General features: G+C 37.6%; 1 protein-coding gene across 27 annotated transcripts in view; it reads left to right on the forward strand.

Moving 5' to 3' along the window:
* The window catches only part of ADGRL2 (adhesion G protein-coupled receptor L2), a 166,776-nt gene that overhangs the window by 27,626 nt on the left and 111,360 nt on the right, over window positions 1–27,790 (forward strand). For all 27 annotated transcript variants that reach the window (XM_064147865.1, XM_064147869.1, XM_064147882.1 and 24 more), the window contains exon 2: window positions 3,528–3,717. In XM_064147865.1, coding sequence (XP_064003935.1) covers window positions 3,645–3,717 — 73 coding nt within the window. In that variant the 5' untranslated portion in view covers window positions 3,528–3,644. The remainder of the gene's footprint in view (window positions 1–3,527; window positions 3,718–27,790) is intronic.

Raw genomic sequence — 27,790 nt, forward strand, 5'->3', positions numbered from 1 at the left:
TCTTTTTTAACAGAACATGTGTGAAGAAGCTTAATGAACTGAACCGCCCTGCGTCCAGGGTTGTGGGTTTTTGCATGTGAGACTGCAGTAGGGCTCAGAGGTAGGGATTTAGGTTACAGCTGAAATTTTCTGAGCAGCTTTTACTGCATTCTGAAATTCAAGCAACCTTATGCTATGGGGAGTTTCTCTCTGTCCCTCCCACATGCCCCAGCAGTCATTGATCCAGAGAAAAGGTTTACCAACCTCAGAGGATATATATGTTATTTGCACAGAACAGCTGCTTGCCAGGGTCTCGTTTTTCAGTTTACAGAGAAGTAACTTAATATGTCTTTTCCTGGTTCTACTTGTTTAGTTTGGGATTTGTTGTTGTTGTGAGATGCCACTGACAGTCTTTTATCACTGAGAGATGGATGCTTGGAAGGATGTGGCTGATGGCAGTATCTATAGCTAGAGTGCTCTGGCTCCAGCTTGTGTCTGGGTACCTTTTTCAGGATTAGCTTTTGTTCTGTTGATGAATAGTTGGTTCAGTACAGCACGTTCTTTTATTTGGAGCCACATGGAATTTCTGAAATACATAGACTGCATAAAAAACCGCTCAATGTAAAACTGTTAATTTTTATTTGAAAGAAAGAAGCAAACCCAAACCCTATTGCATTATTTTTCAAACACTGCTTTTTTGTTTCTTGATTTATTAGATGAACTTATGTTACTGATGACCTGATAAAAGCTTGTTAGTTTATTTTGAATTCTTTTCACAGCAGCACAGAGTTAATTTCTGTGTCTGTAGGCTACAGTAATCTATAGAGAACAATATATGTTGCATATAACACTTAATTTTTCCCTTGAAGTATTTTGTATTCATTCTTAGCTGAATAGTTTCTGCTGTCAGTTTTGCAGCTATTTCCTAAGGAGGTGTTTGGTATCACAAATGGTGGTTTGATTATTGTTTTTTTTGGGTTTAACACAACCTTTCTCCCCTGCTCCAATTAAAACAAATAAACAAAAAAGCCCTCCAACCAGCCAACCAAGCAAAAAAACCCCACCAAAACCAGCCAAACAAACAACTGGGAAAAAAAAAAAGGGCACAGGGAAATAATGAATTTAAGGGTGATGAAACAGCTGTATATGTCACTGTCTCCTTGAAGGTAAAGAAAGATATCTCAAAATCTGAGTGTGTGCTGATGATGTTACCGAAAAAACAGTAAGACTTGACTCTTAAGAAGTCAAAATCTTCTGGACAGACTGGGAGCAATCATAAGACTGACTCAATTTCACTTTTAGCCATTACTGTTCCTCATTATTCTCTTGGATTATTCTGATTGCTTACTGAAATTATGCTGATGAGTCTGTAGTGTCTGTGAAACAGTTTTATGATTTTTCCTTTGGGTGCTACAGGTAAAAAATTAATCCAAATTCTTCCCAAGCTTTTTGCTGAACTATCTCCAGGGTTTTTTTTTTAATATATCCTGGTAGCAATTTTTTCTTCTTCACTCAGCAGGAGATCCTTTGCAATTGTAATTTCTGCTGAATGCAATATATCCTTTGTGGATTTTTAGATTTTTTTTTTTTTTCAGTTGCAAAACACTCTCAGCCCAGCATGAAAGATAGAGCTACAATATGATTGTCTGTTTGTAACTGCTTCTGGGTTGTCCTGCAGTAGCTGGTGTATCACCATCTAAACTGAGGGCACATCTTTTACCTCTAGGCACATGGGACTGTGCCAGGGAGTGTCACCCTCTGAATGTCCTGCACTGAAATGCTCCCTTTGCTACTGCATGCTCCTTGTTGAAATATGTGCAGATAAAAGCGCCTGTGATTAAAGAGCACCTGCCAGTAGTTGGAAATTGGGGAAAGAGTTCGTTTTTATGTGTAAATAAACATAAAATCATTCAGATGTCAGTTCTCTTTCATTTCCCTGCGTGAGGAATCACGAGCATGTTCATGTGGTGTGAGAAGGATGCTTATGCTGAAGCAGCATCACTTCTCTTAAATATGAGTAAGAAGCCTGCTTAGTGATTTAATAATCTCTTCTGCCACAGTTGTGTTACCTTCATTGAGAGCCATAGAAACTGTCCCATGATCTTTCCTGTAAATTCCTGTCTTTCTCGTCTTTGGGAAAAAAGTGTCAGTGTTGTTGCTGTCTGTGTGCTCGGGGAGCAGATTTATCATTGATTAATATTAATGATTAATGTAAAAGTAATTATACTTTCTAGTTCTGAAAATGATCTAGATTTCATAGTTTCTTCTTCTGGCATTTACATGCTCTTCATTCTTTATAGCTCTCTTTACCAAAAGGGTAAATGTATTTTTAAAGCCCTGAACTTGAACATGCTCCGGTACTCGTAAGAGGCCCTTGGATCTTGCCTCTTAAATTTTGATGTAGCCATTGTTAGATGTTTTTAAAGTAATTTTAATTCCTTATCTCTCAGAAATACATCCATGCAGTCTTGCATTGGTCTTGGAGAGACCAAGTCAGTGTTGCACCAGACTCAGCACTTTGGATCTGTAATTGCTGCAGTGTTCAGATTCTTCCAGACTTATTTCACATTTTGGTAGTATATAGGTCCAACTTTGTAGTTAAGAATAACTTGAGTTTATATTGGTAATAATTTTTCTCTTGCTTCCCAAAGCCTGGTAGTTGGGGCTTCATAAAGTGAGATATAGATGTACATAGTTACTCAGTTAGCTGCTGAGAGAATTGATGTCATTAGTGAAAGGGAGCACTGTGCTGTCAAATCCTCTATCACAGCTACTGCACTGTATCACTGTAATTATATTTTTCAAATGCAAATCATAGTTTTAAGAATTCTTCCTTTGGTGCATTGTTTATGGGAGTAGTTGACTTTATATTCCTCAGTCAGAGACAAATCTCGTCAGAAGCTAAGGACAGGAGGGTCTCATCTGTCATGTTTATTCCTGTTTCTCTGAAGTTTTTTATTGGGTGGAGATAATGCCAAGCTGTAAAGTCGCATGAAGAAGCTTCCTCAGCAGAGCTGACATTACCGCTTCTTATCTGAGGAGGGTGACTTATGTAGCATGAAGGGAAAGCTGGAGCAATGGCAGAGAGGAGACCTGCAGCATCTTAACTCTTGAGCAGGCTTGCTCCATTGTTCTCAGCTACTCCATGTTTTAAATCCCTAAGAAATGTGGTAGTGCCCTAGATTTAATTTTATTGTGTGCTTTGAAGTAGAGAAATGCAGGTTGTGTCAGATTTGGGAAGTGGGAAGAGCTTAGCCTAGTCATCTGCAAATCCCAGTTTCTTTTTCTTTCCTTTTTTTTTTCCCCCATGTGTTTTAGTGCAATTACATGAATAACATTCGTACTTCTGACTTTACTATGTACCATCATTTGGCATTCTGTTTAATGATCACTGACCTTGAGAGATTATGTTCCACAAACCTGCCAGATTCCCAACTACAGTACAGTTTTATTAAAAATTACAATCTTCATGTCAACTAAAATTTGGTACTCCAAATTATTGATGTTCTGTTCATGATGGATTTTTTTGCCCCCCCTTTTTCTTCCAGATCCTCTGCTTCTCCAGGTATGAAGATGAATAATGCAGACCACTGTTTTCGATGATCCTGGGCTTTTATAACTGGATTCATTAAGGAATACAAAGAAAATTCTTAGAGGGATCGATAATGGTGTCTTCTGGCTGCAGAATGCAAAGTTTCTGGTTTCTGCTCATTATCAGCTTCCTGCAATGTACTGAAGGTAAGTTTTAGTTTATTTTTAACTTCAGTTTGCAGATGAGATGAATGGTCTGTACAATTAATTTATGTTAGACTTGAAGGTTTAGGATGTCAGGCTAAAAATATCCGTGGCATGTTCTATGTTTTAAATTTATAATACTTGAATTGTCTTCTTTAATGAAGAAAGAAAGCATATTTTTTTGTTTTGATACAGTATGGAAAGCATATTTTTTTGTTTTGATACAGTATGGTATGTTCAAAGTGACACAGAAGAGTCCAAACAACTAAAGTGGCAATTTCCTTGATCCGTGGGGGTCTTATATTTGGACTCTTCCTGTTTACTGTTTTTTTTCCTGTTGTCATTGTGAAAGAAGCAACATATAGATAGGTTAAATGTGATATAAGATACCTAAACAGTGCAAATAGAATACCTGTTCTGCTTTTCTAATTTGGCTGGCTGAGAATAAAGTGGTAGACACATCATCAAGATTAGAAGTGTGCGAGGTAAATTTCAGGAAATAACACTCTAAAGTGCATACAGAAATAGCATCTACTTAAACATATTTTTCCTTAAAAAAATAAAAAAAAACCCAACTGAACAAGAAAACCTTCATTGCTATCAAATGTGATGTTTAAAATAGCCCTGCCTCTCCCTTTTCTCTTTCCCAAATCTATACGAATAAAAAAGGATCTAGTCCCCCAAAACAGCAAACCCCAAGACGAAGAATTTAAACGTTGTGTAGAGTCTGACACATTCACTGCAGAGTTTCCTGAGCATTTATTCTAGACTAACACAGCTTGGATCTTGAGTTGTACTGACAGACAAGCCTTGCTGAAGTAGGTTGTCCCTATGTATGTGTGAAGATACATATATATCAGGGAGTGTGTCTTCATGGAGATTTCTGAACACAGGGAAGTCTCATTTTGCTTAAATAGCTTTACCAGTCAGTTTCCCCTCCCTCCCCTCTTTCTTCTTAAATGTTGCCACGTTCTCTTGTATATGAGAAAAGTGGCATTTCCCACAGCACACTGCAGATCTTGGATGATTCCATCATTGATGGGATTTCTGATTTGGTAGCTGCTGTACTGACTGCTCTTTTGGTTGTGTGTTGAGTCTGTGGAGTTAGTTATAATACCACTTTTATAGGAGAGTGCCAATAGCTGGAAGGTAAAACGCTTTTCACCTTCTTTCACAGGTAAGGAAGGTAAATGCATATTAGGAGAACGGAATTATAAATCTTACCACTGGTTGGTTTGGTAGTCATTTGTGTTAATTATAAATGCACTTACTTTGCAAAAGTGGTTGCATTAGCTGAAACCAAAGGGGTGTGAATTAGAGACATCTATTTCTGTTTTAAAATACTTAGGATTTAATTTGTTATTGTAATTATTTCAAAACTCTATCTAGTATGTTTTACAAAGATTCAGATACTTGCAGTTTACTACCGTGTGGTGGTTGAAAACATAACAAAGGAAAAGCAGAGCAGACAACTTTTCTCTGGTTACAGGAGCAAACAGTGTGCTGTGTTTGGAAAGAAAAAGTCAGCTGAGAACTTCTGCAGATTGAATTTTTGCCATTTGCAGAAAGCTAATTCTCATTGTCATCTGTAATACTTCAAGTTCATTTTCTTCTGTCCCTGTTTTTCTTGTTTTTAGTGGCCAGTAGCAATCTTTTGATGCTTCAGTTGTGAATTTACTTTTTTAAGGTCTGTACAAGAGCTGCTTTTTCAGCTAAAAGAAACAGGGAAGGAAATTGGGACCAGATAACAGAATCATGCCAAATTAATTGTAAATTCTTAAAATAAATGAAATATTGTGGCTCTGTATACTGGAAATGAATATTAATATAGAGTTGGCTTCCAGCCACAAGAAGCAAAATGAATACCACATTATTACACTTTCTCACAAGATTACATTGCCTTCTGCTTCAGTAATAAGAGATGCCAAGTGTAACGTGCATTAGTAGCACTTCATGCCTGGAACTATGAACATGAACAAAGGTTAAAATAAGAGCATCTAACTCCTGCTAGAAACAAGAAAATCTTTAATTCTCTTACTTGCAACTTAGGGGGTTTTATAGAAATCCTATGCCTGTGGAGGTTGTTGCAGTTGGTGGGGGAGACAGAACCTGGCTGAATTCCCTGTTGTTATATTTTAATGTTCCTGTACAGAGAGGGGAAAAAAATAACCTTGAGGTGGACAAGTGATTCATTTGTTCATATAATGAAATGTTTTCCAATCAAGGTAAAGACTTCATTTCACTCACGTTGCCTTAACTTTAACTCACTGGGGAATTAGCAAGCAGGCGTGGTTATATAAAGGCTGCAATTTTATTTTGGTGTCACCTAACCAAATAGGAATCCTATCTTCAGTTAAGCAGGTCTTGGTTTTACTTTGTTTTTTCTGGCTAGTGCAGTCCAGGTGGGATTGCTTTTGAAGCAGTTCATTCATTTAAGTAAAATGAACTTGGAATGAAGAACTGCTGACAGCTGGAGGAGAAAACCACACCAAGTTACTGCACACTGATGGTACAGTGATCAACAGCAGGTCAGTGTTGTTGTGCAGAGGCTCAAAAAACGTTGTTATTACCATCAACAGCATACATTGGAGCCCTAAATAAGCATTAGATAAGAGGCTGGAGAAAGGAAGAAAAAGCTGAAGTAATGAGCTTGAATAATGATGTCATATCTGGCCCTAGTAGAAATATGTCTTTAAAAGTATAACTCTATTACAAAGGACAGATTGGCTCTGGTCATGTACAAGGAGAAGGTTCATGCTCCTCTTGGTTGAGTCCCTTTGCTTATCATTGCTTACCTGTTTCTCATGAACTGTAGGAAATAAATTACTTTTGACACCACATATTTTTTCTTTTTCCCTTTGTAATTAGGTGAAATCATCCAACAAGTTAAGAATTATCTGAGAAAATCAGAAGGTCAGAGAGTGAGATTGCACAGGCCTTGTTTCCATAGCAAAGCGGAGTAAAAAGCTTATTATGCATATTATTGGTTGCTTTCCAGCGAGTTAAGACAGATACACTAATATACATATGAAAAAAGAAGATGTCAGAGCTAAAAATTCTGATTGAGATTGGGTTTTAGACTGTATAAGTTCCAATATTTTAAGCTTTATCTTGCTTACAAAGTCCACCTTTTTGACTGGCTCTGGACGCCTTTTGTTTTTATTCTCTTCTGCTGCTTGAGAAGCAGGAGTGCTTGAGAAGCACTGAAATAATTTTCTTCATTTACATTTTATTTTAATCAAGGTTTAATAAGATTTTAATTCATTTTATTATGAATTGTTCTCCACACCTTGTCCAAAGGAAGAATCACCGTGGTTTCATTATCTATTTAATTTTGTTTTCCTAAACAGTATTACTTTTTTTTTTTATTTAAAATCCAGCCTTTGTCTATTAATGTACATTTTAATTAACAGTACACTCAGAAATATAAATTCCTGTATATTCTACTCAGGCCAGCTGAAGAGCTGAGTCTTAAATTGGAAGGATTTGAAGTGAGTATCCAACATTAATACATTTATTAAAGAAAAGTCATGCCGCGTACAGATAATATATGTTGTTGAATTACTATAAAGGTTATTTGCAATTTCAGTGTGTTGCTTCAGGTCTTCAGCCTCCTGTCAAGCCACTAAGATTTAGACTGTCTAAGGTACTTGGCAAACTATATAAGCATGTCAGTTTTCCCACACATTTACTAGGAAATATTAGTTGGATTTTGCCCAGGATAAAATTTAAAAAAAAAAACTTTACCTTAGACTTGAGAAAAAATTAAAGGAGTGGTTGGATTTCTGCAGAAAGAAACTGTTGCACTGAATCCTCTTTTCTTTCCTGGATGAGCAAGACATTTTTTACTGGGATATTCTGGTGCATGCTTACCTCTTTTTTCTTTTCTAAAGAAGGTGTAGACCTGGGATATCTTCTAAGAAGGAAACTCATCTAAACAATGAGAGCAAAATTCTTCTTAAAAAGAGTATCTGTTAAACTTTTCAGGTGCATTTTCAAATAATAGAGACTGACAGACTGCCTGGAAAAGCCAGAGATTGTTTAACATGCTGGCAGTGAATATCCTTTCATATATTCCCTGGGCAGCAAGGTCTGCAGGGTCCTATGCTGTAGGATTACGTTTTTGAAACCAAAGCAAAGCCACTGGTATTTCAAAATGCAGAGCCATGTAGAAGAATGCATGAAGAAAAACATTTAAGATACTGTGCTAGAATTTATATGAGAGATTGCTAAGAAATGTTAATGTAAGTGTCTTATAATTGAAGCAGAAAAAACTACAAATGCATGATTACAATGAGATGAATAATAGCATTATGGTTTTGATATGCTGTCTTCTTTCTCAGTTACTTGAAAACATTCTTTGTGAAGGGAGCTCTGTATTCAGAATAAGAAAACAATATAACGTGTGAAACTGTAGAAACACAGCATGCTGTACTAAGGGCATAGAATCATAGAATCATAGAATCAACCAGGTTGGAAGAGACCTCCAAGATCATCGAGTCCAACCTATCACCCAGCCCTAGCCAGTCAACTAGACCATGGCACTGAGTGCCTCATCCAGGCTTTTCTTGAACACCCCCAGGGACGGTGCCTCCACCACCTCCCTGGGCAGCCCATTCCAATGGGAAATCACTGGGCAGATGCTATGTTTTAAGCTGTTGCTCCAGTTTACCATCTTCTGTTGCTGTAAACTTGGTTGGGTCTCTGTGGTCAAAGCAAGCCATGCAGCTGACAGCTCAAATGAAGGGGGAACTGACTTAACCTTCAGCTAACCTGCACTAACAAAATTGCCAGAGGGACTTTCATGAGATACAAATCTGGGTATATTTTGTATTAGTTTATTACAGTAAGGTACCTTTCTAAGAATGCAATAGCAGAATTAGGACATACATGACTTTAAGGAAACAAATAGGCTTCATTAGTATTCTGTTAATAAATATGTAAGAAATTACATAATTTGTTTTTATTAATAGTTGTATTTCAAAACCTGTATTTTCATTTCTGTTTTCTGTCAAGTAGAAGAGTACTATTTTCTTAGTGAAAAGAGTTTTTATATAGCTATAACAACATCATCTCATCTTTTATTGTAGTTTGAGGTCATAGTATAAAATGGAAGTATAACTGCCTGAAATAGCTAATATTAGTGAATATCTCAGTACTGCCTTTTTTACTACATTTAGTATCCTTATGATTAGTTTGTAAAAATGATCATAAAGAATGATGATTATAGGTTTAATATTTGTTGCTAAGTTCTACAAGCACATAATGGGTTTTATACTTGTAAATAGATCAGTTGACATTCATGACCTACCTCTATGATTAAGCAGTACAGAAAAATAATTCATTTTGTGATAGATGTTTGTTGTTCAGATGTCTTAGGAGCATCAAGTGTGTGTAGGAATGAAAGCACTGCAGAAAAATTACTTATGTAAAAAGCTCTAAGGTGTTTTGTCTATAGGTCTGCTTTGATGTCTGTGATGGTGTTCCAGGTTGTTTTACATGAGAAAGACAAGAAAAAACTATGCACAGGGAGAAGTTCTTGCCTTTTTGCCCATCCATAGTGTCATTATAAAAGAAAATAATTTTATAAGAGATCCCAAAATCTTGTTATGCAGTTGTGTATGTATGGTAGCCTTCATGGATGTTTTACAGTAGCTAATTAGTGTCATATTTACTCATCACCTCTGATTGATGAGAACAGTACAGAATTATTCCACCTGATTTTTTTTTGTTGTTGTTATACTTGTATTTGGATAATATGACTCTAAATTTGTTGTATTAAACAGTGTCCAAGTGTAAGATTAGAAGAAAGGAAGATAAGGAAATAAACCACACAAGTATAGTAAAGGTTCATTAATGATTTGGTTGTACTTTCGGTTTTACATGGTATTTGTTGTGTGGCTATATAAATAGAATCATACTGCAGATTTACCATTTCGAATAATTTAAGATTTGATAAAATTTCCTTCTGTCAAAACTAGATTGGCTTCAGCCTTACTCATTTTTATAGATAGTAGAGGTTTGTCCACTGACGCTTTGTTTTCATTGACACTTTGAGACCTGTGGACATGATATTTCTCCAAACATTGTTTACTATTTTTCAGCAATACTATATTTTTTACATTTTAAACACAGAAAAGAAGTATGAATAATTCTGTGAATAAGCCTTAATTCTGTAATTACCTCAAATAAAAAGATATCGTATGATAAATTGAATATGCAGTTCATCAGAAAGAACTGATAGGAGCTGTAAAAATTCCATTTTGCTTGAAGGTGCTGATTCCTGTCCTTCCAGGAAGAGCCTTGAACTACTCCACTGACTTTCAAACTGCTATTGTGCTAAATGTCTTTGCGTTTCTGTCTTTTGAAGAGTAAAGAAATAAAGAGTTGTATGAATGGCATCTCAGTTCTGTGATCCTGTGACATTGAGATTACTCGTGTAAACAGGCAGTTGTAAAGGTAGGAGAGATTCTCTGGTTCATCCTTTTGAACTTGGCCTAGCCTAGATGGTTGTGAATGTTTCACCCTTTTTGTTTTCTCAATGTGTACTGGTTTAATAGTCACGCGGTGTATAAAATACATGTATGGGAACTTGGGAAGTAAAATGGATTATTATTTTTTTTAGTCTGTTGCCTGAGCAACATGTGAGAAACCCAGGGGGACCACATAACTTTCAATTGATGGGTATAGCACTCGGTGACTTTTATGAGGAGTCTTGATGATGGAAGGAGATCTGGCTTTTGTGTTCTCCCTTGTTGGGGAATTTGATGTCTCTCTCGGGAATTAGATAGTTTTGTTCTGTTCCGACAGAAAGTACAATTAATGCAAAGTGCTATTTGAATAATTTCCCTGTTAAATTTGAATTTGGTTTGTTTAGGAAACCTGAGAGGCAGTTGACACTGAAACCAGATTCTCCTATCTGCTGTCTTTTTAGTTGAGAAAGCAATGAGGCATATTTACTTTCTAAAGACTTCAGCAGTATTCCGTATTGCTTCTGTTTCAGCTCTTCTAGTTAGCTTCAGTCTGATACTGTTTGACTGTGCATGTGACTTGATCTGCATTGTGAAGTATTTCACATGAATTCTCTTATTTCTCCCCACTGAGCTGCTCCAGTTCTTCTCTAACTTATGCTTACTGATTGCATTTAGTATTTTGTCTGTCTTTAATTAGAAAACGTTACTTTAAAGTTTGGATTTATTCTGTGCAACTACTTCTCATTTACGATTGAAAGTCTCTTGGAAAAGTGTGGATTTGTGACTTAGAACTGATCGTGTTTTTTAGTGGCTAAAGATAAATAGTCTAGTAAACAAAACCAGTTTGCTACTTGTACTTTTTCATCATTTGATTTGGAACAGATGAGGCTGGCATGTGTGAATGTGGAACATGGAAAGTACTAGAGGGCAAGCGGTTGATTTCTAAATGAGTTATTACTTGTAAGGATAGATAAGAATACACAAAAATCACTTACTGTATTAGTGTACCAGCCAGAAAAAAAATAAATACATCAGCATAGCATATCATAAACTCCTTGATTTTGTCCTTCAATTCAAATCCTTTAATAATAATAGAAATACTTTAAATCTTGTACATCTTTATACTAGTGTAAAGGCATGTATATGTGTTTTCATATATATAAAAAACATCTGTGCAAATAGATTTTTAAAATTTCAGAATATAAAAGTCTTGAAGTCCTCCATGTGTGAACTGTCTTGAAGGACTTCTAATATGTAATGTTTTGCTCTGCAGAATAAACAAATTGCTGACACAAAACTGGTTAAGAAGTTCATCTATCCACCAGTGTTCTGTTTACCAGTTACACAGTTACTTTGTTATACATATGATATATAACAGTATAACAATTATTTTCCTATATAAATTATTTTGAATCTCACTCTGTTAAACCAGGAGAGTCCTTACGCAGTTCTTTCAACACCTTTGGTTGTTGTATCTCACCTTACCTCTCTTAGGTGCATTGGTTTTTAGCTTTTGGATTTATTAATTAATTTTAAGAGCAGTTCTATGTTGCCTGCTTTTTAAAAAAGGCTTTTAATGTCATTTAATGATTCTGGCTTTACTTACCTCAAAGATGTGTCTTTTTCGTTATTCTTAATTCCTTTAATTTGGCTGATTAAAAAAAAAAACAAAGGGAAAATTTGGAAAGTGTAGTGACAGTAATGAAGAAAAACTCTACTAAATAAACTACTTAATAAAAATGTAAATGATTGTGACATGACCAGAATTTATTCTCTTGATCCTGTTTTCATGTGGAGTGAGGGATCAGATCATAATGAGGTTAAAACAGGAAAAAAGAAGAAAAAAAAGTGTATTTAAAAGCATTCAGAGATGTTAAGCAACAATAAAATGCTGTAACCATTTAAATGACAGCAGCTGACTATTTGAATTAACTTTGTGTTTGGCTTAATTTGGGGTCCTAATTATTCTTAACTTACGTGAGTAGATTTCAATTACACAATACTGCAGGGATTTGTAGCTAAGGCAACTAAAGGAATCATTTTACATAAAGTACTTTTGTTCAACTGATTAGGCAGGTTAAAATGGAATGACAGAAGACAGGAACTCTTGTCTGATAAAGCCCAATGAATTGTTTCCAGTAACACTATGAAGAAATAATGTGAGGAAAACTCATTATTGATGATTTTGAGAATATTTCTGCAACGTGTTTGTATCTTGATAATGCAGCATCAGTTGACTACTCACTAGTGACTCAGATGAGTATTGGTAATAGATATCTAACCCAATTCACGTTTCTTTGGTACCTTAGTTCTGTCTTCATCAGGTGACTTTTCCTAAAAGCTGTTAGCAAAAAATGTAAATGTTAAAAATATTTTAAAATAGACATATTTATGGCAATGAACTATTTAAATACTCAAAACCACTATGTGTACTGCATGATTTTTCATGGTTTTGTCATAAAAAGTATTTTTAGACATGCAGCTCCCTTTTCCAGTATCCATTTTACCTGAAATTTCCCTTAAGAAAACCTGGGAAAATCAGAGATGAAGGAGATACTTCAGTAGAATACTCTGGAATCACTTTTTGTTTATATTACCCACAGAAATGTGTACCTGTTATTAAGAATTAATTTTTTTCAAGAAATTACTTACATAGTTTCAGAGAAAACAGATTTAAAAAAAAAAAAATATATATATATATATATAAAAATATATAACAGTGTGCACATCTATCCTTAGTTAAAACTTTTGGGTTTATTCTTCAAGCATTTATAAAGTTACATCTCCTAAATTAGACTTGCAGCATGAGTTGGTTGCCTCCTTCTGATGATGGTAGACTAACATCCCTGGACTTAAGATGCTTATTTTTGTTTTTCTCTGGGCTTTTCATACTCACCTTATTTTGTTTACTCAACCAGGGTATTGAAGGTTAAAAGAATGCTTATACTGCTGACTCAGGAGAACAGAGAACACAATAGCATGTCTGCAGCTTAAACTGATAAGTCTGTTTTTAGAGCTGTCAGATTTGCACATGTCATTTGAATATACACCTAGACCTTACTAGTTAGAGGCTTCAGGAGTAGCACTATTGTTTTCTGTGTATATTGTGTTTCGGAGATCAGAACTTTAAGTACCTCTAATGAGGTCAATGCTGTTTAAAGGGAGAAAAAAAATACGCCTACAAAGCATAGGGTTAGAATATTTAACAGCTTTCTAAGTCAGATCCCAAGTAACTACGTCTAAAAACTGGTAAATTTGCCCAATAACAGATCAATATGCATTTCTTTCTCCCTCTTGATGAATTCCAGTCTTCTGTGCAAGATAATGCATTTTTGCTCATACGTCTGTGTTAACATATTAACACTGCACACTTTCAATTAGTACTGCTGACAAGTTATTTAGGAAAGTCTCTGGAGCATGTGGAGATGTGTACAGTTTCTCCATGTCAGGTGTTTGCTTTCCAAAGTGGAAGCATTAAGATTCAATTACCAGATGATGCTTGCGGTAGGCAGTGCGCCTTTGGGAGACTGTCAAGGACAAGGCTACGGGTGTCCTCCAAACACCTGGGCAGGAGGACATCTGCACGTGTCCTGGTAGCTGTCATCATGGAGGTCAGGCAGGGCTGCACTTCTGGGTACTGGCATGTCAGTGGGGTAAGACATAAAACACTGAGCTGCAGTATTTTTACCTGATGATGGTGAGGAGTGTTGAGCCCTGCTCTCTCTCCCCATCAGCTCCATTTTGCTGGCTTTGGCATCCATGTGATGAAACTGTGGCAGACTGATAATGGGGAAGAGAACTGACAGCAGATAGTCTTTTAGGAAGAAGCTGCACTTCCACAGAGACTCAAATAGCCTCATTGAGTCTTGGTGCTTCTGTTTCAGATTTTTTGCCTTCACTGGTAGCCAGTATTGGAAGCTTCAGAGAAGGGTACCAAAATAAAGTGCACAAAAAAACCGACTTACAGTAGACATTTCTTGATTATCTACGGCCACTGAGTCCCAGGAGATATAACCTGACTCATGGCTCAATTAAATGTGTTTTTAATAACCTAAATTATGTCGTCATGTTTTGGAGTATGTTACTGTCTGCGATCATGCATCTCCTTGTCTTTTGTAGATTTTACATTTTAAAGACATTACAACGGAGCAGATTCCTTCACCTCTCACCCCATTTCCAAATCAGTTCAATAGTATACTGAGTAACACCATTGCCCTGTAAAATTTGTCATACTGTTTCTCGCCCTCCATCCACTCCACCCCCCTTTTCTGATGATCTACACCACCTCATAAACCTCAGCTGTGCATAGGAAACCATTTAGCTTCTTTGTATTGTCTTCCTTAGCCTTAGCTGGTCAGCTAATTCAGTGAACGTGTCACTTCTCACACAAAAGTAAGCTTCCTACTTTTGTACTTAAAAGAATTGCAAAATATTTTTAAAAACCACCTGTGAGTTTAAGATGTGCACAGAACCAGGCATGGAAAAATATGCTACAAACTCAGGAAACACAAACAGTCACATATTGCTGGTTTGGTTAACTTTATATTGTAATATGAGTTGTAGTGCCAGATTGATTTATTTATTTATTTTTAATTTTGCAGCACAGTTGTAAAGGTTGCAGTACCTAATTCTGACAAACTTTTCTTGCTCAGCAGATTTTTCTTATTGCTGAGCAAGTAGTGTGTTTCTCTGAGTGATATTTGTATATATAAACTTGGTTTATGGATTTTTAAGGGCTCTTTAAAGGCAAACTTATTTTTAAATATTTTTAATTATTTTTTTTTTAATGAGAGGATTTCATGGCCAGCATATGCCCCATGAGAAAAAGAAGTTGTTACAGATGGTCCAGAAGAGAGGATCTGCCTCAGACGTAAAAACTTCGTGTCAGCATTTCAGCATAGCATTTTTTTAGGGTATCTCTGTTATCACTGACACTTTCACATTGACAAGCATATGGGATGTAGTGCTGAATGTGTAAATTGAAATGATCACATCTAGCATTTCCCTCTACCAGGTGCCAGCTTGCTGCTGCAGCTCTGCACTTAATAGTGAAGGAGAGGTGCTAGGAATAGTTTCATTTGCTAATTGCCTCTTATCTTCAGTGCATAGTCCTTGGGCAAACAGCTTAGCCAGGTGTTTTTGAGAACACCTATCTGTACAGTGCAGGATTGCAGGTGGTCCTGTGGTGACAGTACTGAGTGCAGAATATGTAAGAAATCTCCATCCATCTGTGTATGAGGTTTTTGTTGTTTGTTTGGGTTTTTTTAAGTCTTCAATGACAAACTGAAGACAAATCTGAGAGAATTTTTCTGTGTCGTTGTGACTGCTATTCCTCAGCCCAGCAAAAATTCGTGCACGTGTTACAGTTCTTTGATTAAAAAAAAACCTGATTGTCCTGTCTTGTGATTTTAGCAGAAAGTACCTACATGCCAGTAAGAGTTTTGCAAGGACCTGCAAATTGAAATAAATACAATGTGGTGGTTTAAGGAAGTGGTAGAGTCTAAATTACTTTTCAGTAATTCTTTTCCAAGATCCAGTTTAACAGGATTATATAATTTTACTAATACCACTTTGATCTGTCATTTATACAGAGAGGCAGGCTTTCTGGTGCATGTGCCTTCCATGTTCTTTTTGGGCTAGACTTAATCACTTGTAAAACTGATTATAATTTCTTACTCTTCAAAATTAATATTGTAGTCTTTTAATATGACTGTTGTTTGAGTACAGAATGGTGAAAGGATCTTTATAATTCATAATCCAATAATTCAGACAGCTGAACTGTGCTTTCCTTTACCTGATATTTAATGAAATGAATCCAAAGAAATCTCAAAAGTGTGGATGTCATCCATTTGCCCTTTTAGGTTTCTTTAATGGTGTTTATAGCATTCCTTACTGTATGTAAGTGCAATATCTGTTTTGTTTTTTTTTAAATGATTTTCCCTTGCTTTTTTCCACATTCCTCGTAAGAGTTACAGTTTGCATTCTCAAACATTCTCTGCAATCCAAAATTCATAATCACTTGAGCATTTAAGTTATGTGTGTATGCTCAGTGCAATGTTATTAGTAATTTTACTTACTTGCTTTATTTCTTCCCCCTAGTTTGCAAGCTAACATTTAGTAGGGCTCAGGAATCACATATGTAACAACTCGCTAATTAAAAAAAACAAAGGGGAAAAAAAAACAAGGGAAAGAGACAAACCGAAAACCAACATTAAAAAAGAGAACTCAAAGTAATAAGATAGAATAGCCTGATGAATGACAATAAAGAATCACTATGTCTGGAAAACACATTTAAGATCAAGTCCAGCTGTAGTGCTGCTTAGGCCACTGCAACACTGTAATATTTGAGCACCATATCAAGACAACTCTTAAGTGCATCTAGGGATGGCAATTCAACCAGTTCCATGGGCAGCCTGTTCTAGTTGTTGATAACTCTTAGTATAGAAGTTTTTCCTAAACTTCCCTTGGTGTTACTTGCTGCCATTTCCTCTTGTCCTATCAGTTGTGACTTGTGAGAAAAAACCAACACTCACCTCTCTACAACTTCCTTTCAGGTAGTTGCAAAGAGCAGTAAGGTCTCCCCTCAGCCTCCTTTTCTTAAGACTGAAAAATACCACTTTCCTCAGCTACTCCTTAGAAGACTTATTCTAAAACCTTTCATTAGCTTTTTTGCTCTTCTGGACCTGCCCTGTGTGCTGGTTTGAGGCTAACTGAAATGTTTTAATGTGAGAAATTAGACCATTGGCTGTAAAAAAGAAAATAATGATGGAGTCTGTATCATTCATTGCTTTGCCAAGAGGGATAAAAAGCCAAAATGTAAACAGTTTGTCTCACTCTGGTCTGAGCAGGGAGGTCATTCTGCCCCTGTACTCTGCACTGGTTAGACCACACCTTGAGTACTGTGTTCAGTTCTGGGCCCCCCAGTTTAGGAGGGACATTGAGATGCTTGAGTGTGTCCAGAGAAGGGCAACGAGGCTGGGGAGGGGCCTCAAGCACAGCACTAAGAGGAGAGGCTAAGGGAGCTGGGATTGTTTAGCCTGGAGAAGAGGAGGCTCAGGGGTGATCTTATTGCTGTCTACAACTACCTGAGGGGAGGTTGTAGCCAGGAGGAGGTTGCTGTCTTCTCTCAGGTGGCCAGCACCAAAACGAGAGGACACAGCCTCAAGCTATGCTGGGGGAAATTTCGGCTCGAGGTGAGGAGAAAGTTCTTCACTGAGAGAGTCATTGGACACTGGAATGGGCTGCCCAGGGAGGCGGTGGAGTCGCAGTCCCTGGAGCTGCTCAAGGTGGGATTGGACGTGACACTTGGTGCCATGGTCTAGCCTTGAGCTCTGTGGTAAAAGGTTGGACTTGATGATCTATGAGGTCTCTTCCAACCTTGGTGATACTGTGATCTATTCATTTACTCCTCACTCTGCTCTAATATCTTTTCTTACTAACACTGGCTAGCAGAAAACAACTTAAGCTTTGCTGGTTGTTTTGTTTGCCTGTTTGGGAAAATAGAGGGAGAAAGAGAGAGTAGCTTTGAGCTCTTGCTTTGTTTGTCTGGGAGGGAGTTGGGATTTCAGTATTATTTCTAATGGGCTGCTAAGGGAGATGGTGGAGTCACAGTCCCTGGAGGCGTTCAAGAAAAGCCTGCATGGGGCACTTAGTGCCATGGTCTAGTTGGACTGGATGATCTTGGAGGTCTCTTCCAGCCTGATTGATTCTGTTATTCCTTTTAATGATTTCATTATATGTGCCTGATTGACATGGCAACAGTGGTATCTTCACTGTGATAAGGAATCCGACTTAGGTTGATTCTATGATTCTAATTTGTATATAATTGTAAATACTTGTCAGTGTGTTGTGTATATAGGCTTACAAATGTCACTTTTTAAATGTAGCTTCATCTAACTTCCAAGCCGTCAGAGCTAGTCTGGTAAATTTCAGTAGTGTGTGTGTGGAAAGTTCCTAACCCACTACAGTGCAGCACCCCAATGTGTCTCTTGTGCTGCAGCACCTAAAACCAAACACATTAGTTAAGGTGCAGCTTCACCACTGCTGAGTACAGTGAGACAGTCGCCTCCTAGTCCTGCTAGCTGCACTGTTCCTGATGCAGACTGGGATTCGTTGCCCTTTTTCTCCTGGGCACACTGCTGGTTCATGTTCAGCTGACTGTCAGTCAGCAACCCCCGGGTCTCTTTCTGCTGACAGCATTCTAGCTGCTCAGTCCCAAGCCTGTAGTGTTTCATGGGACTGTTGCGGCCCAAGTGCACTTTGGCCTTGCTGAAGTCTGTATGATTGGCCTCAGCCCGTTGTGCAGCTTGTCCAAATCCCTCTGGAGAACCTTCCTATCCTCCAGCACTTACTCTACCTGACTGAACTTGTCATTTGCAAACTTTCTGAGGGTGCTCTAAACCTCCTTGGCAAGATCATTGATAAGGAGTGGTTCCAGCACTGAGCTCTTGGGGACACCACTTGTGACAGGCTGCCAGCCAGATTTAACTCCCTTCACCACCACTCTCTGGTCCAGCCATCCAGACAGTGTTTGATCCAGCAGAGTGGCCTAGGGCAGCCTGCTTTTTTTTCGTGAGGGTACTGTGGGGAACAGCATCAAAAGCTTTACTGCAGTCCACGTAAACAACATCCACAGCCTTTCCCTCATCTGCCAAGCAGGTTACTGTGTCACAGAAGGAGGTAAGGTTGATTAAGCAGGACCTGCCCTTTGTGAACCTATACTGTGAAACTCAAGAGTTTTGAATCCTGACGAAGAACATGTAGTTACTAATCATACACTCTTTAAAACAAATTCTGAAGAGTCAGTAAATATTTTAGTGCACAGTTAATTGATAATTGCAGAATCTAACTTATCAACAGGATTTCTTAAACTAGTTTGAAAATTACCATCTCTTCATACATTCATTTTAAGCTCATGGTGCCATATGATACTATATGATAATTTGTGTTTAAAAATAGTGGGCATAAGTGTATTTAAGAAACATGAATCCCCAAACCTGCTTTAAAGTATCTTGGTTTGTTTTCAAGGTTAATTTTCATGGTTCCGTGGAAATGAACCTATCTCTGTCTTCTTCTCTTTCATTTCTTCTGTAATCTATTTGGTTTGCAGTGTTAACTGCAAGAAAACAAGGCGGTTGTGTTTAACAGCTAGAAAAAAAATCCCATTTCATTATCACTTCAAGTAGAAGTAAAACCAATCAAGGTAGTACCTCTAGTTAGTACATGAAGCAAGGCTGACCAATTACAAAGGTATTTCTGAGTGTGTTTGGTGCATAACTTCAGTTTCAATCAGGAAGAATGTTTAAATGTTTAAAGTGTTTAAATGTTTAAAAATATAGTACTCGATAAGAATTCTCACATAAGTGGAAAACACTTCCTCATAAATGGTTAAACTCCTCTCTGCCTTTGTTTAGGAAGACTAATCCAACTTAGGCTACATTTACATCATGCACAGATTATGCCAAATTAATCATCATTTCCTTTAATTCTTGCCTTGACCCTGTTCATCTCCAGCTTGTCTTGTGCTGGTGCTGCTGCTAACCTTGGAGGGAGCAGAGGCAGCTTGCTGCCAGGATCATGTTAGCTGTACTGGGGACCTGCAAAGCAAGCTGAGCAGGTTAGTTGAGTGGCATGGAAACTTGGAGCTCAAAAAGCTTCCTTTGTGTTCTTACCTTGAACCACCACCCACCTGTTCGCTGGAACATTTCTTTTCTTTGCTCCTCCATCTTCTGCATAAGTTTCTGGGGAAGAAAATGTAATTTCACTGGTAGAAGGAAACAGCTACATTCATCCATAGAGTTTTATCACTTCTATCTAAAGCCAGGCCTTGTGTCAGCAAACTGTGTAAGTAAATTTCCCAATTATGAGGAAAAGAAAATTAGAGGAAAAAAAATAGCTTGAAAGCCTGGGGTAGATGTGCAACAGAGTGTATCACAGCTCTCCACTGCACAGTGTCCTCAGAACACTTTATGAACAGTCAACTTCTAGTGCTGTTACACTAACATTTCTTAGTTTTATAAATTAATAAACCATGGAATGAAAGGTCAGGTTACTTGCCCTAAAGTAGGCAGAGAGTAAACACTGGAACCCTGATGAGCATTTAGAGATTCTTTCTTCTCAAACTAAAAATGCTAGAGGAAATGTTATTTTAAAAATAAATTAATTCACTTACAGTCAAGTCATTTCCTCTGGCATCTGTTGCGTAAAATATACATTCACAGACAAATAGTTTTGACTAAAAGCTCAGCAGGTACCAAAAGGATAGTTACAAATATATATTTGCATCCTACAGGTGGTAAACTATCCTGAATCTGTAGTCTTAAAAGGAACGAGTCTGGAATAATACCTGAGTGTGCAGTTAGTCTATGCAAATCAGACTGCCTTAAAAATCCGTGTGTGAGTTTTGATGTAATGGATTAGATTTTTGTCTTCTCTTTGCATATCTAACCACTGGCAGCGCATGTGTCTGTTAGTGCCAATCTCAAGTAAAATAAATATTCATGATAATTGAATTGAGCTCCCTAAAATTAAACTTTCTCTGTGTGCTTAATCTGTATTGTTTTCTGTCTCTGAGTTTGTAGGCAGCAATTCAGAATGCAAGCTCTGAGAACAATTAACTTCTCAAAGAATGTTTCTCAACCAGTTAACTCTAATTTAAACCTTAATCTGATTCTGGAAGTAGACTTGTCTGGCTAATTCACAAAGACTGGAGCTTACTTAAAATGCAGTGGCAGCGGTGGTCAGTTTGCTTTGCATGCTTTGAGGACTTAAAATATATCCTGGTTTCCCAATGCGTTCAGCCCCAGCAGTGTTCTGCACCGATATTGAATGGGTTGTGCTCTTCCTCTGCCCCAGCCCTAAATGCTGATTCCTCCTCTCTACAGTTGACACAGCCATCCCTGAAGCCGTATGCTGACAGTAGACAGGGTTTGGCCTGGTCACAGTGCTAGCATGGATCTTTCCCCAGCCTTGGGGATGGCACAAGGGTCTGGATGTTGATGGAGGCATGAAGGAGATTGCAGAGCTACCTCCTTTCTGTGTCAGCGCAGATTCATGGTGGATTAAGTTAACTCTGAAACTATTTCCACCTATTGGTGTCCTGGTTTCTACTAAGCTTCATATTTCTGTCCAAAGAGACAGATATTTTTAAAAGTGTTGGTGTGCTTAGAGGCAACCACTTCATTGTAGCTGCATGCTATAGGTTCTTAGGTGTTAAAAAAAGTATGTTTATGGACACCATTGGCATTTTATCTGCTTTTATGTGCCTAAAATGTATCCATAGGAGCGTATGGCAGTGGCATTTTCCAGCTCTTTTTTCTGCTGAAGTGCATTAAGCCAAGGGATAATGGGTAAGTAGCAAAGACCAAATAGCATCTTGTACCTAGGAATTTCTTTCAGGCCTCTGAAGAACTTATTTACCTTGTTCAAAAGGTCATTCTTTAGGTGACTGCTAGACCAGGAGAACCAGAATTTTCAAAGAATACCTCCAGGCCAGGTAAAGCCAGAGACCTTTTAACTCTGACTTCCATTATAATGGCTTCCTCAGTCCAGGCATGAATAGGCTTGTGGAAAACTGATCTCTTCATCTTTGCAGTAGCTTGAGCAGAAAGTCAGATCCGTCGTTTCTTGTCTTTCTGATATTTGTTGTAGCTGTTTCACAAGTTTTACTGAGAGATTCATGAGTTCAGCTGATACTGATCATGTAGAAACAAATAGTTGAAAACAGACTGGACATTTTCACGAAACTCTGATTTTTTTTTCACTCCTGTACAGAAGTCAGCATATGAAAAATCCCCCCTAAATGAAATAACTAAAAAATACCTGTAGTGAAATATTTCCTCTTGGAAAAAAGATTAAGTGATTTAAAGAATAATGTTTATGATATCACATATAAAACAGTAGTTCTTAAAATGATGAAAGGGTTCAAATAAAATGTCAATGCACCTTATTATATAGATCCTGTAGTAAAAAAAATGTTATTTGGCTTTAATACTATACTGTGTTTCATCTTACAGCTGCAATTTAGTGATTATTTGAAGGATAGTTTTATTTGTCCCTTTTCTTTGGGATCAGCTTTGTACCATTAAGATTACATTCAATCACTATTTTGAAGTATGTATATATATATGCACACACACACATATATATACATAAGGGAGATAGAGGCTGAGCTATTATTAATTAATTTTCAGTGTTCAGCATGTACTCTCCTTTTTTATGCCAACAACTAAAAAGTATTTCAGCATATTATTGTGCAGTTCAATTCCAAGTATGGTTTTCACTGTTGTGAGGTATCTTATCGTAAAAGCAACCAGGTTGGAAGAGACCTCCAAGATCAGCCAGTCCAACCTAGCACCCAGCCCTATCCAGTCAACTGGACCATGTCACTAAGTGCCTCAGCCAGGCTTTTCTTCAACACCTCCAGGGATAGAGACTCCACCACCTCCCTGTGCAGCCCATTCCAATGGCAATCACTCTCTCTGGCAAGAACTTCCTCCTAACATCCAACCTAGATCCCCCCCCCCCCAGCACAACTTGAGACTTGTGTCCCCTTGTTCTGTGGCTGGTTGTCTGGGAGAAGAGCCCAACCTCCACCTGGCTACAGCCTCCCTTCAGGTAGTTGTAGACAGCAATGAGGTCTGCCCTGAGCCTCTTCTTCTGCAGGCTGCACACCTCCAGCTCCCTCAGCCTCTCCTCTTAGGGTTTGTGTTGCAGGCCTTTCACCAGCCTTGTCGCCCTTCTCTGGACACGTTCCAGCACTGGATTATTCATATGACAAGCTGCTGGTGCCAAGGAATATCTTTTTTTAATGTACAGGTTGCCCTGTACCATGTTGCCTTGTACCATCCTTCATGTTACCTTAAGAAACCTCTTTAACATGGTGTATTTTCTGTTAATGGAGCTTAACGGATCTAAATCTGAACAGAGGAATTGGATGTTACAACAGTACCAAGAGTACAGACTTGCTATGTTTGCTACTTTTGCTTAAGATTCAGCTAGAGGGAACTAGTAGTGACAGGTCTTCCCAACTGGAACAAAACAGTAATGGTCAATAATTGGGAAAAGACATTCTAGATGCTAGTTCTATAACTCATGTGTGTCATATGACCTTCATAAAACACTAAAAAGAGGCATTAATAGTAAGTTATGTGTCTGCTGAATACTCGTAAATAGATAAGATTTATAATCTGGACTTCTTTGTTATAGTAAATCTTCAGTTTAATTTGAATGAAACTTGATTGCCTAGTGCAAGGAGAGTAGTGTCCTACTTAACTCCATTTAAAAAAAAAATCTACCCTAGAAAGCAGGAGAGAAAACCAGTAATTTCCACAGCTGTATCTGATATGACTAGTACTGGAAATTGTGAAAGGCAGAGATACCTGATAGGAGACGAAGATATTATTGTACTTTGATGGAAGGGAGAAAGGAGGTAGCCCTCAGCAAGTGCTGTGAGCAGCCCTGAGGGGACTCCCATCTTCAACAAAGGAACAGAGGAAATGTAGCTGGGAGTGACTCTTTGAAACAAGTTAGTTATGGGCAGATGAGGAGCTGGAAAACCTACCAAGTGAACCAAGACAGCCAAAGACCTAAGAAAGGTTTCCTTGGAAAGCAAGCTCTACAAATTTGGTTTTGTAGTTTACATTCCTTTCTTGACTCCTCTTATTTTGTTATTAGGAATGTGACATTTTCACACTTTCCAGTTTTAAAAAATATTTCTGTGCTAAACACATGGAAGGAGTGCCCAGGACATTGGACTGGCAGCAGTGGGATCTATTTTCTGCTAAGTTGCTAGTGTCAGCATTGCAAGTGATACTGTGAATACCAGACAGGAGAAAGACGTTCCCAAGGATGATGCCCTGCAGGCTGCAAAGTGTCCCATTTGGTGGGAGGCAGCTAGCAGCAAGGTGAGATGTTCCTGCAGGGTGAGAGGAAGAGAATACTTTTTATGCAGGAAAAGCTGCAGTCTCCAAGTCTAAGTAATTGTGTACAAGAGACATTGCAATGAGTAGTATGCAGTTTCTCACATGGAACACAAAAACACCCCAAATATTATAACAGATTTTCTAGTTAATTTTTGGGAGAGTGAAAATACTTTGAAGGTTATCTGAGGCAGATAGTCACCCAGTCCAGGTTTCCCCACAGTGCTTGAGTGGGGTTAATGCAAAGTAAACCAACCTTCCAAACAAAAACATTTAGGCATACCAACAGAGCATACTTCTCAACAAGAGATAAACCAAACTGAATTAGCACTACAATTAAAATACTTTCTGCATTGTAGATAGTCAGATATTTTGATGCTATAGGGGTCTAGAAAAGGTAACATATATCTTGCATCTCACTGAATAGGGTTGTTTGCCTTAATCTCATGAGAGATCTGAACCCTCTCAATTCCTTATCATCTGCAGGAGTTTCATTTTCTTTCTAATTTCCCTTTCAGCTGTTGCTCTCTATTTCTGGCTTGTCTACAATTAAAAAAAGTTTTTAGAACTCATTTCTTGTTAATCCTTTTCTTTTGCAGCGTTTCCCTTTGGGGCAGTTCTTAATCTCCCAGAAGCATCAAGGCATTCAAGTTAATGTTGGTTTTGTGGCTAGTCTGGAAAAGAGAGTATTCTTTTGCACATGTTCTTGTGTCTTTTTTTCTCCCCTTTATCCAGTAGGATTGTGAATTTTTAGAAAGGTTTGGAGTTCAGGCTGCAGATGTGTTCTGCCTTCCACCATCCTTCCCTATTTCCTTGCCAATTCAAACAACACTTTCCAGATTTTCTTAATGAAATTCAGTTCAGCTTACTCAGCCTAAAGTGAGTAGTAGAGGAGTGTATTAATTTAACTTAGAAACTCTTATCTGTGCATTATCTCAGATCATTCAGCCTAGGTGCTTGTTGAGACTTGGATCAGAGTCTCAGGAATGCAAATTCCTTACCAGAAACTTTAACTGCAGTTTCTAAGCATAGCTGGTGTTGTCAAAATACAAAAAAATTGTCTCATTACTCTTCACTTTCCAGAGGTGAGAAGTGTGTCAGCACCTTCCCACAATGAGTAGAAGTACTTATGATTAGGTATATGTCTTTATTACTTAATCTCTTCCCTAGGCTCTTGGGTTTTGTCTTTTTTTGCCTGATTTTTAAATTTTTTGCCCACTGAAATAAATATGAAACCACACTGTTCATATGGGGACAGAGCTTGGCCCTTGGGAAGTTTTTTTGCTGTAGGCTCTCTTCTTTGATACAGTCTCACGATTTGAAGCACTTACTGTGCATTTAAAACCATAAGAAAATCATGAAAAAAACCCAAACCCCAAAAATAGAAGACATGATGATGAAGTGTTTTTCATCTGCATGGAAAGTGTGATTCTCTCATTAACTTTGCTAATGCATTTAGTAAGAAAAGAACCTGGCTGAAACAAAGATACGTATCAGTAAAACTCAAAATAATTGGCATCAAGGTAGTGAAACCAGGCATTGAGATAAGGTTTATTTTTAAAATTAAGACATCAAAGTTTAAAAAAAATGGGTTATTTTTATTTTGACATAATTATATACATGTTAGCAGCATTCCAGTGAAGATGACATTTCCTGAAACAAAACACTCCATTTATACAGGCTGTTGAAAACTCAGCTCTCAAATTATTCTGACTTCAATGGTATGACTTACGTGTATAAGCAGAGCCTTTAACATAAAATGACTGCGGCACTGGCATCATCTTTCATCTCCTTTCCCTCCCCTGTCTCACACTTACTCCTTCATTTTGAAAAGGTCATATCTCTTAGTGTAAATGGTCTTGTACACCAGTACTAGTAATAATAGAAGGGAAAGGCAAAGGAATCTCTATTTCAGAGAATTATCAATACACCTTGCCTATATTTCAATTACTATTAATTAAATTACCGAATCCTTCAATGCAGAGAGTAATAGAAAACTGAGATTATACTAATTTGCAATTAAAATAAGCCATTATGGCCACTTAAAAAAGCATCTCCCTTACCCCTGGGACTTGTTTCCAACTTTACTCTGCCCCTCCCTTCAGAAATGTGGTCTGAACCCTGATAAGTTATGCAGTATGAGTGAGCCATTTTCCCTGTACAAAAAAACAAAAGCACACCACAAAAACACCTATCCAAAACAAGGGAGGAGCAGCAAAGATGAAAGGTGAACAGTTTTTTTCCCCCTTTTCTTTTTTTGTGGTGATACTCAATTATGCCATTTGAAAAGACAGTGTTGGGTTTTTTTTTAAGCTCAGTTCATAGCTAGAGAATGGGATTTTCCCAGTACAGCTGGTTATGAGAAGACAAATCGAAGAACAGAATCCATGATATTTTTTGCACCCAAAGGGTTTTTATGACCCTTTTTATTTAAGGAGAAGAATAGAACCCAGGTTGGGTTTGATGTTGCAAGTATTCCCTTGTTTATAGTTTTGAGGTATTGCCAATTTTTGAAGGTGGATTTAATTTCCATGGAGTAAAATTGGTGCTAATTCTAACATGCAGCAGTCTGCTGTTACTTCTTTTGCTGTTTTACAGTTTCTGTTCTACTGCTCGATTACCTGCATTGTAAACCCACAAAACAGCTGACATAATGTGCAGATAAAAACTACGCTTTTACTGGAATGATGAAGTGTTAAACTACTTTCACTCTGACAGTTTGGGCAGCTAGATTTTAATTATTTGACTAAAGTTATTCAGCTCAATAAAAGCCATACCTACACGGTAGTTGTTGATGTCAAAATGCCACAAAGGGTTCCCCATCTTTGATTAGAAATGTTACTATCATGTTAAACGCAGATTACAAAAGCATCTTAAATTCTGTTGATTCTGTCATCCTTCTTTCTAACCTGCTGTTCAAAATCAATGGTGTCTGGTTTGTTTTTTTAAATGAAAAGGTGCAAAGGATGACAACGTATTCCTCTTCCTAGACCTCATACTTCTCTGTAAGCTACTAAGAGATAGTCCTCATGTCCTTCAGTCAGTAAAGGACTGAGTGAAACAGGGATTTAGTCTGACTTGACTGTCTTGCTTTAAGTTTCATTTTGTTATACATGCGTCACCCGTCTTGGGATGTTGTATCGAAGCGTATGCTTGGGGGATGCAGCTGTCAAGCATTATTGCAGATAAACAGAGTTTAAGCTACATCGTATCAGAGAAACTGTCCAGAAAATCAGATACTGCTTCTTTCAGGGTTAGCTTGACTTTTGCTTAGATGTGGTATGAAAGAGCTTACAGAGAGGAAACACTTCTTGGCACATTTTGACTAGTTGCGAATTCATGAATGCTCTGTGTTCTGCTTTTGTTTAAGGCTTAGTCCTTGTAACCTCAAGTGTTCAGTTATTCTATTCCCTTTCCATTACCTTGCTCCTCTTAAGGAGGTAACAATGGTAATTCTCCTATTCATAATAGCAGTATTCTTTGAAAAACAATCGATAATATTTCAGGCATAAGAAGAGAGTAAAGAAAGAAAAAGTTTGTCACTGGGAGTAATCCTGTAGAGGGCAGATCGTGCAAAGTGGTTGAAACTCTTCCTTGGGTGTGTCTTCTGGTGTGTTTTGTCTGAACCTTCTTAGAATTAATGGTTAAAGTCACAGCTTGTAGGATAAATCTATGTTAGCAGCT

This window comes from Pogoniulus pusillus, chromosome 8 (genome assembly GCF_015220805.1).
Source record: "Pogoniulus pusillus isolate bPogPus1 chromosome 8, bPogPus1.pri, whole genome shotgun sequence".
NCBI lineage: Eukaryota > Metazoa > Chordata > Aves > Piciformes > Lybiidae > Pogoniulus > Pogoniulus pusillus.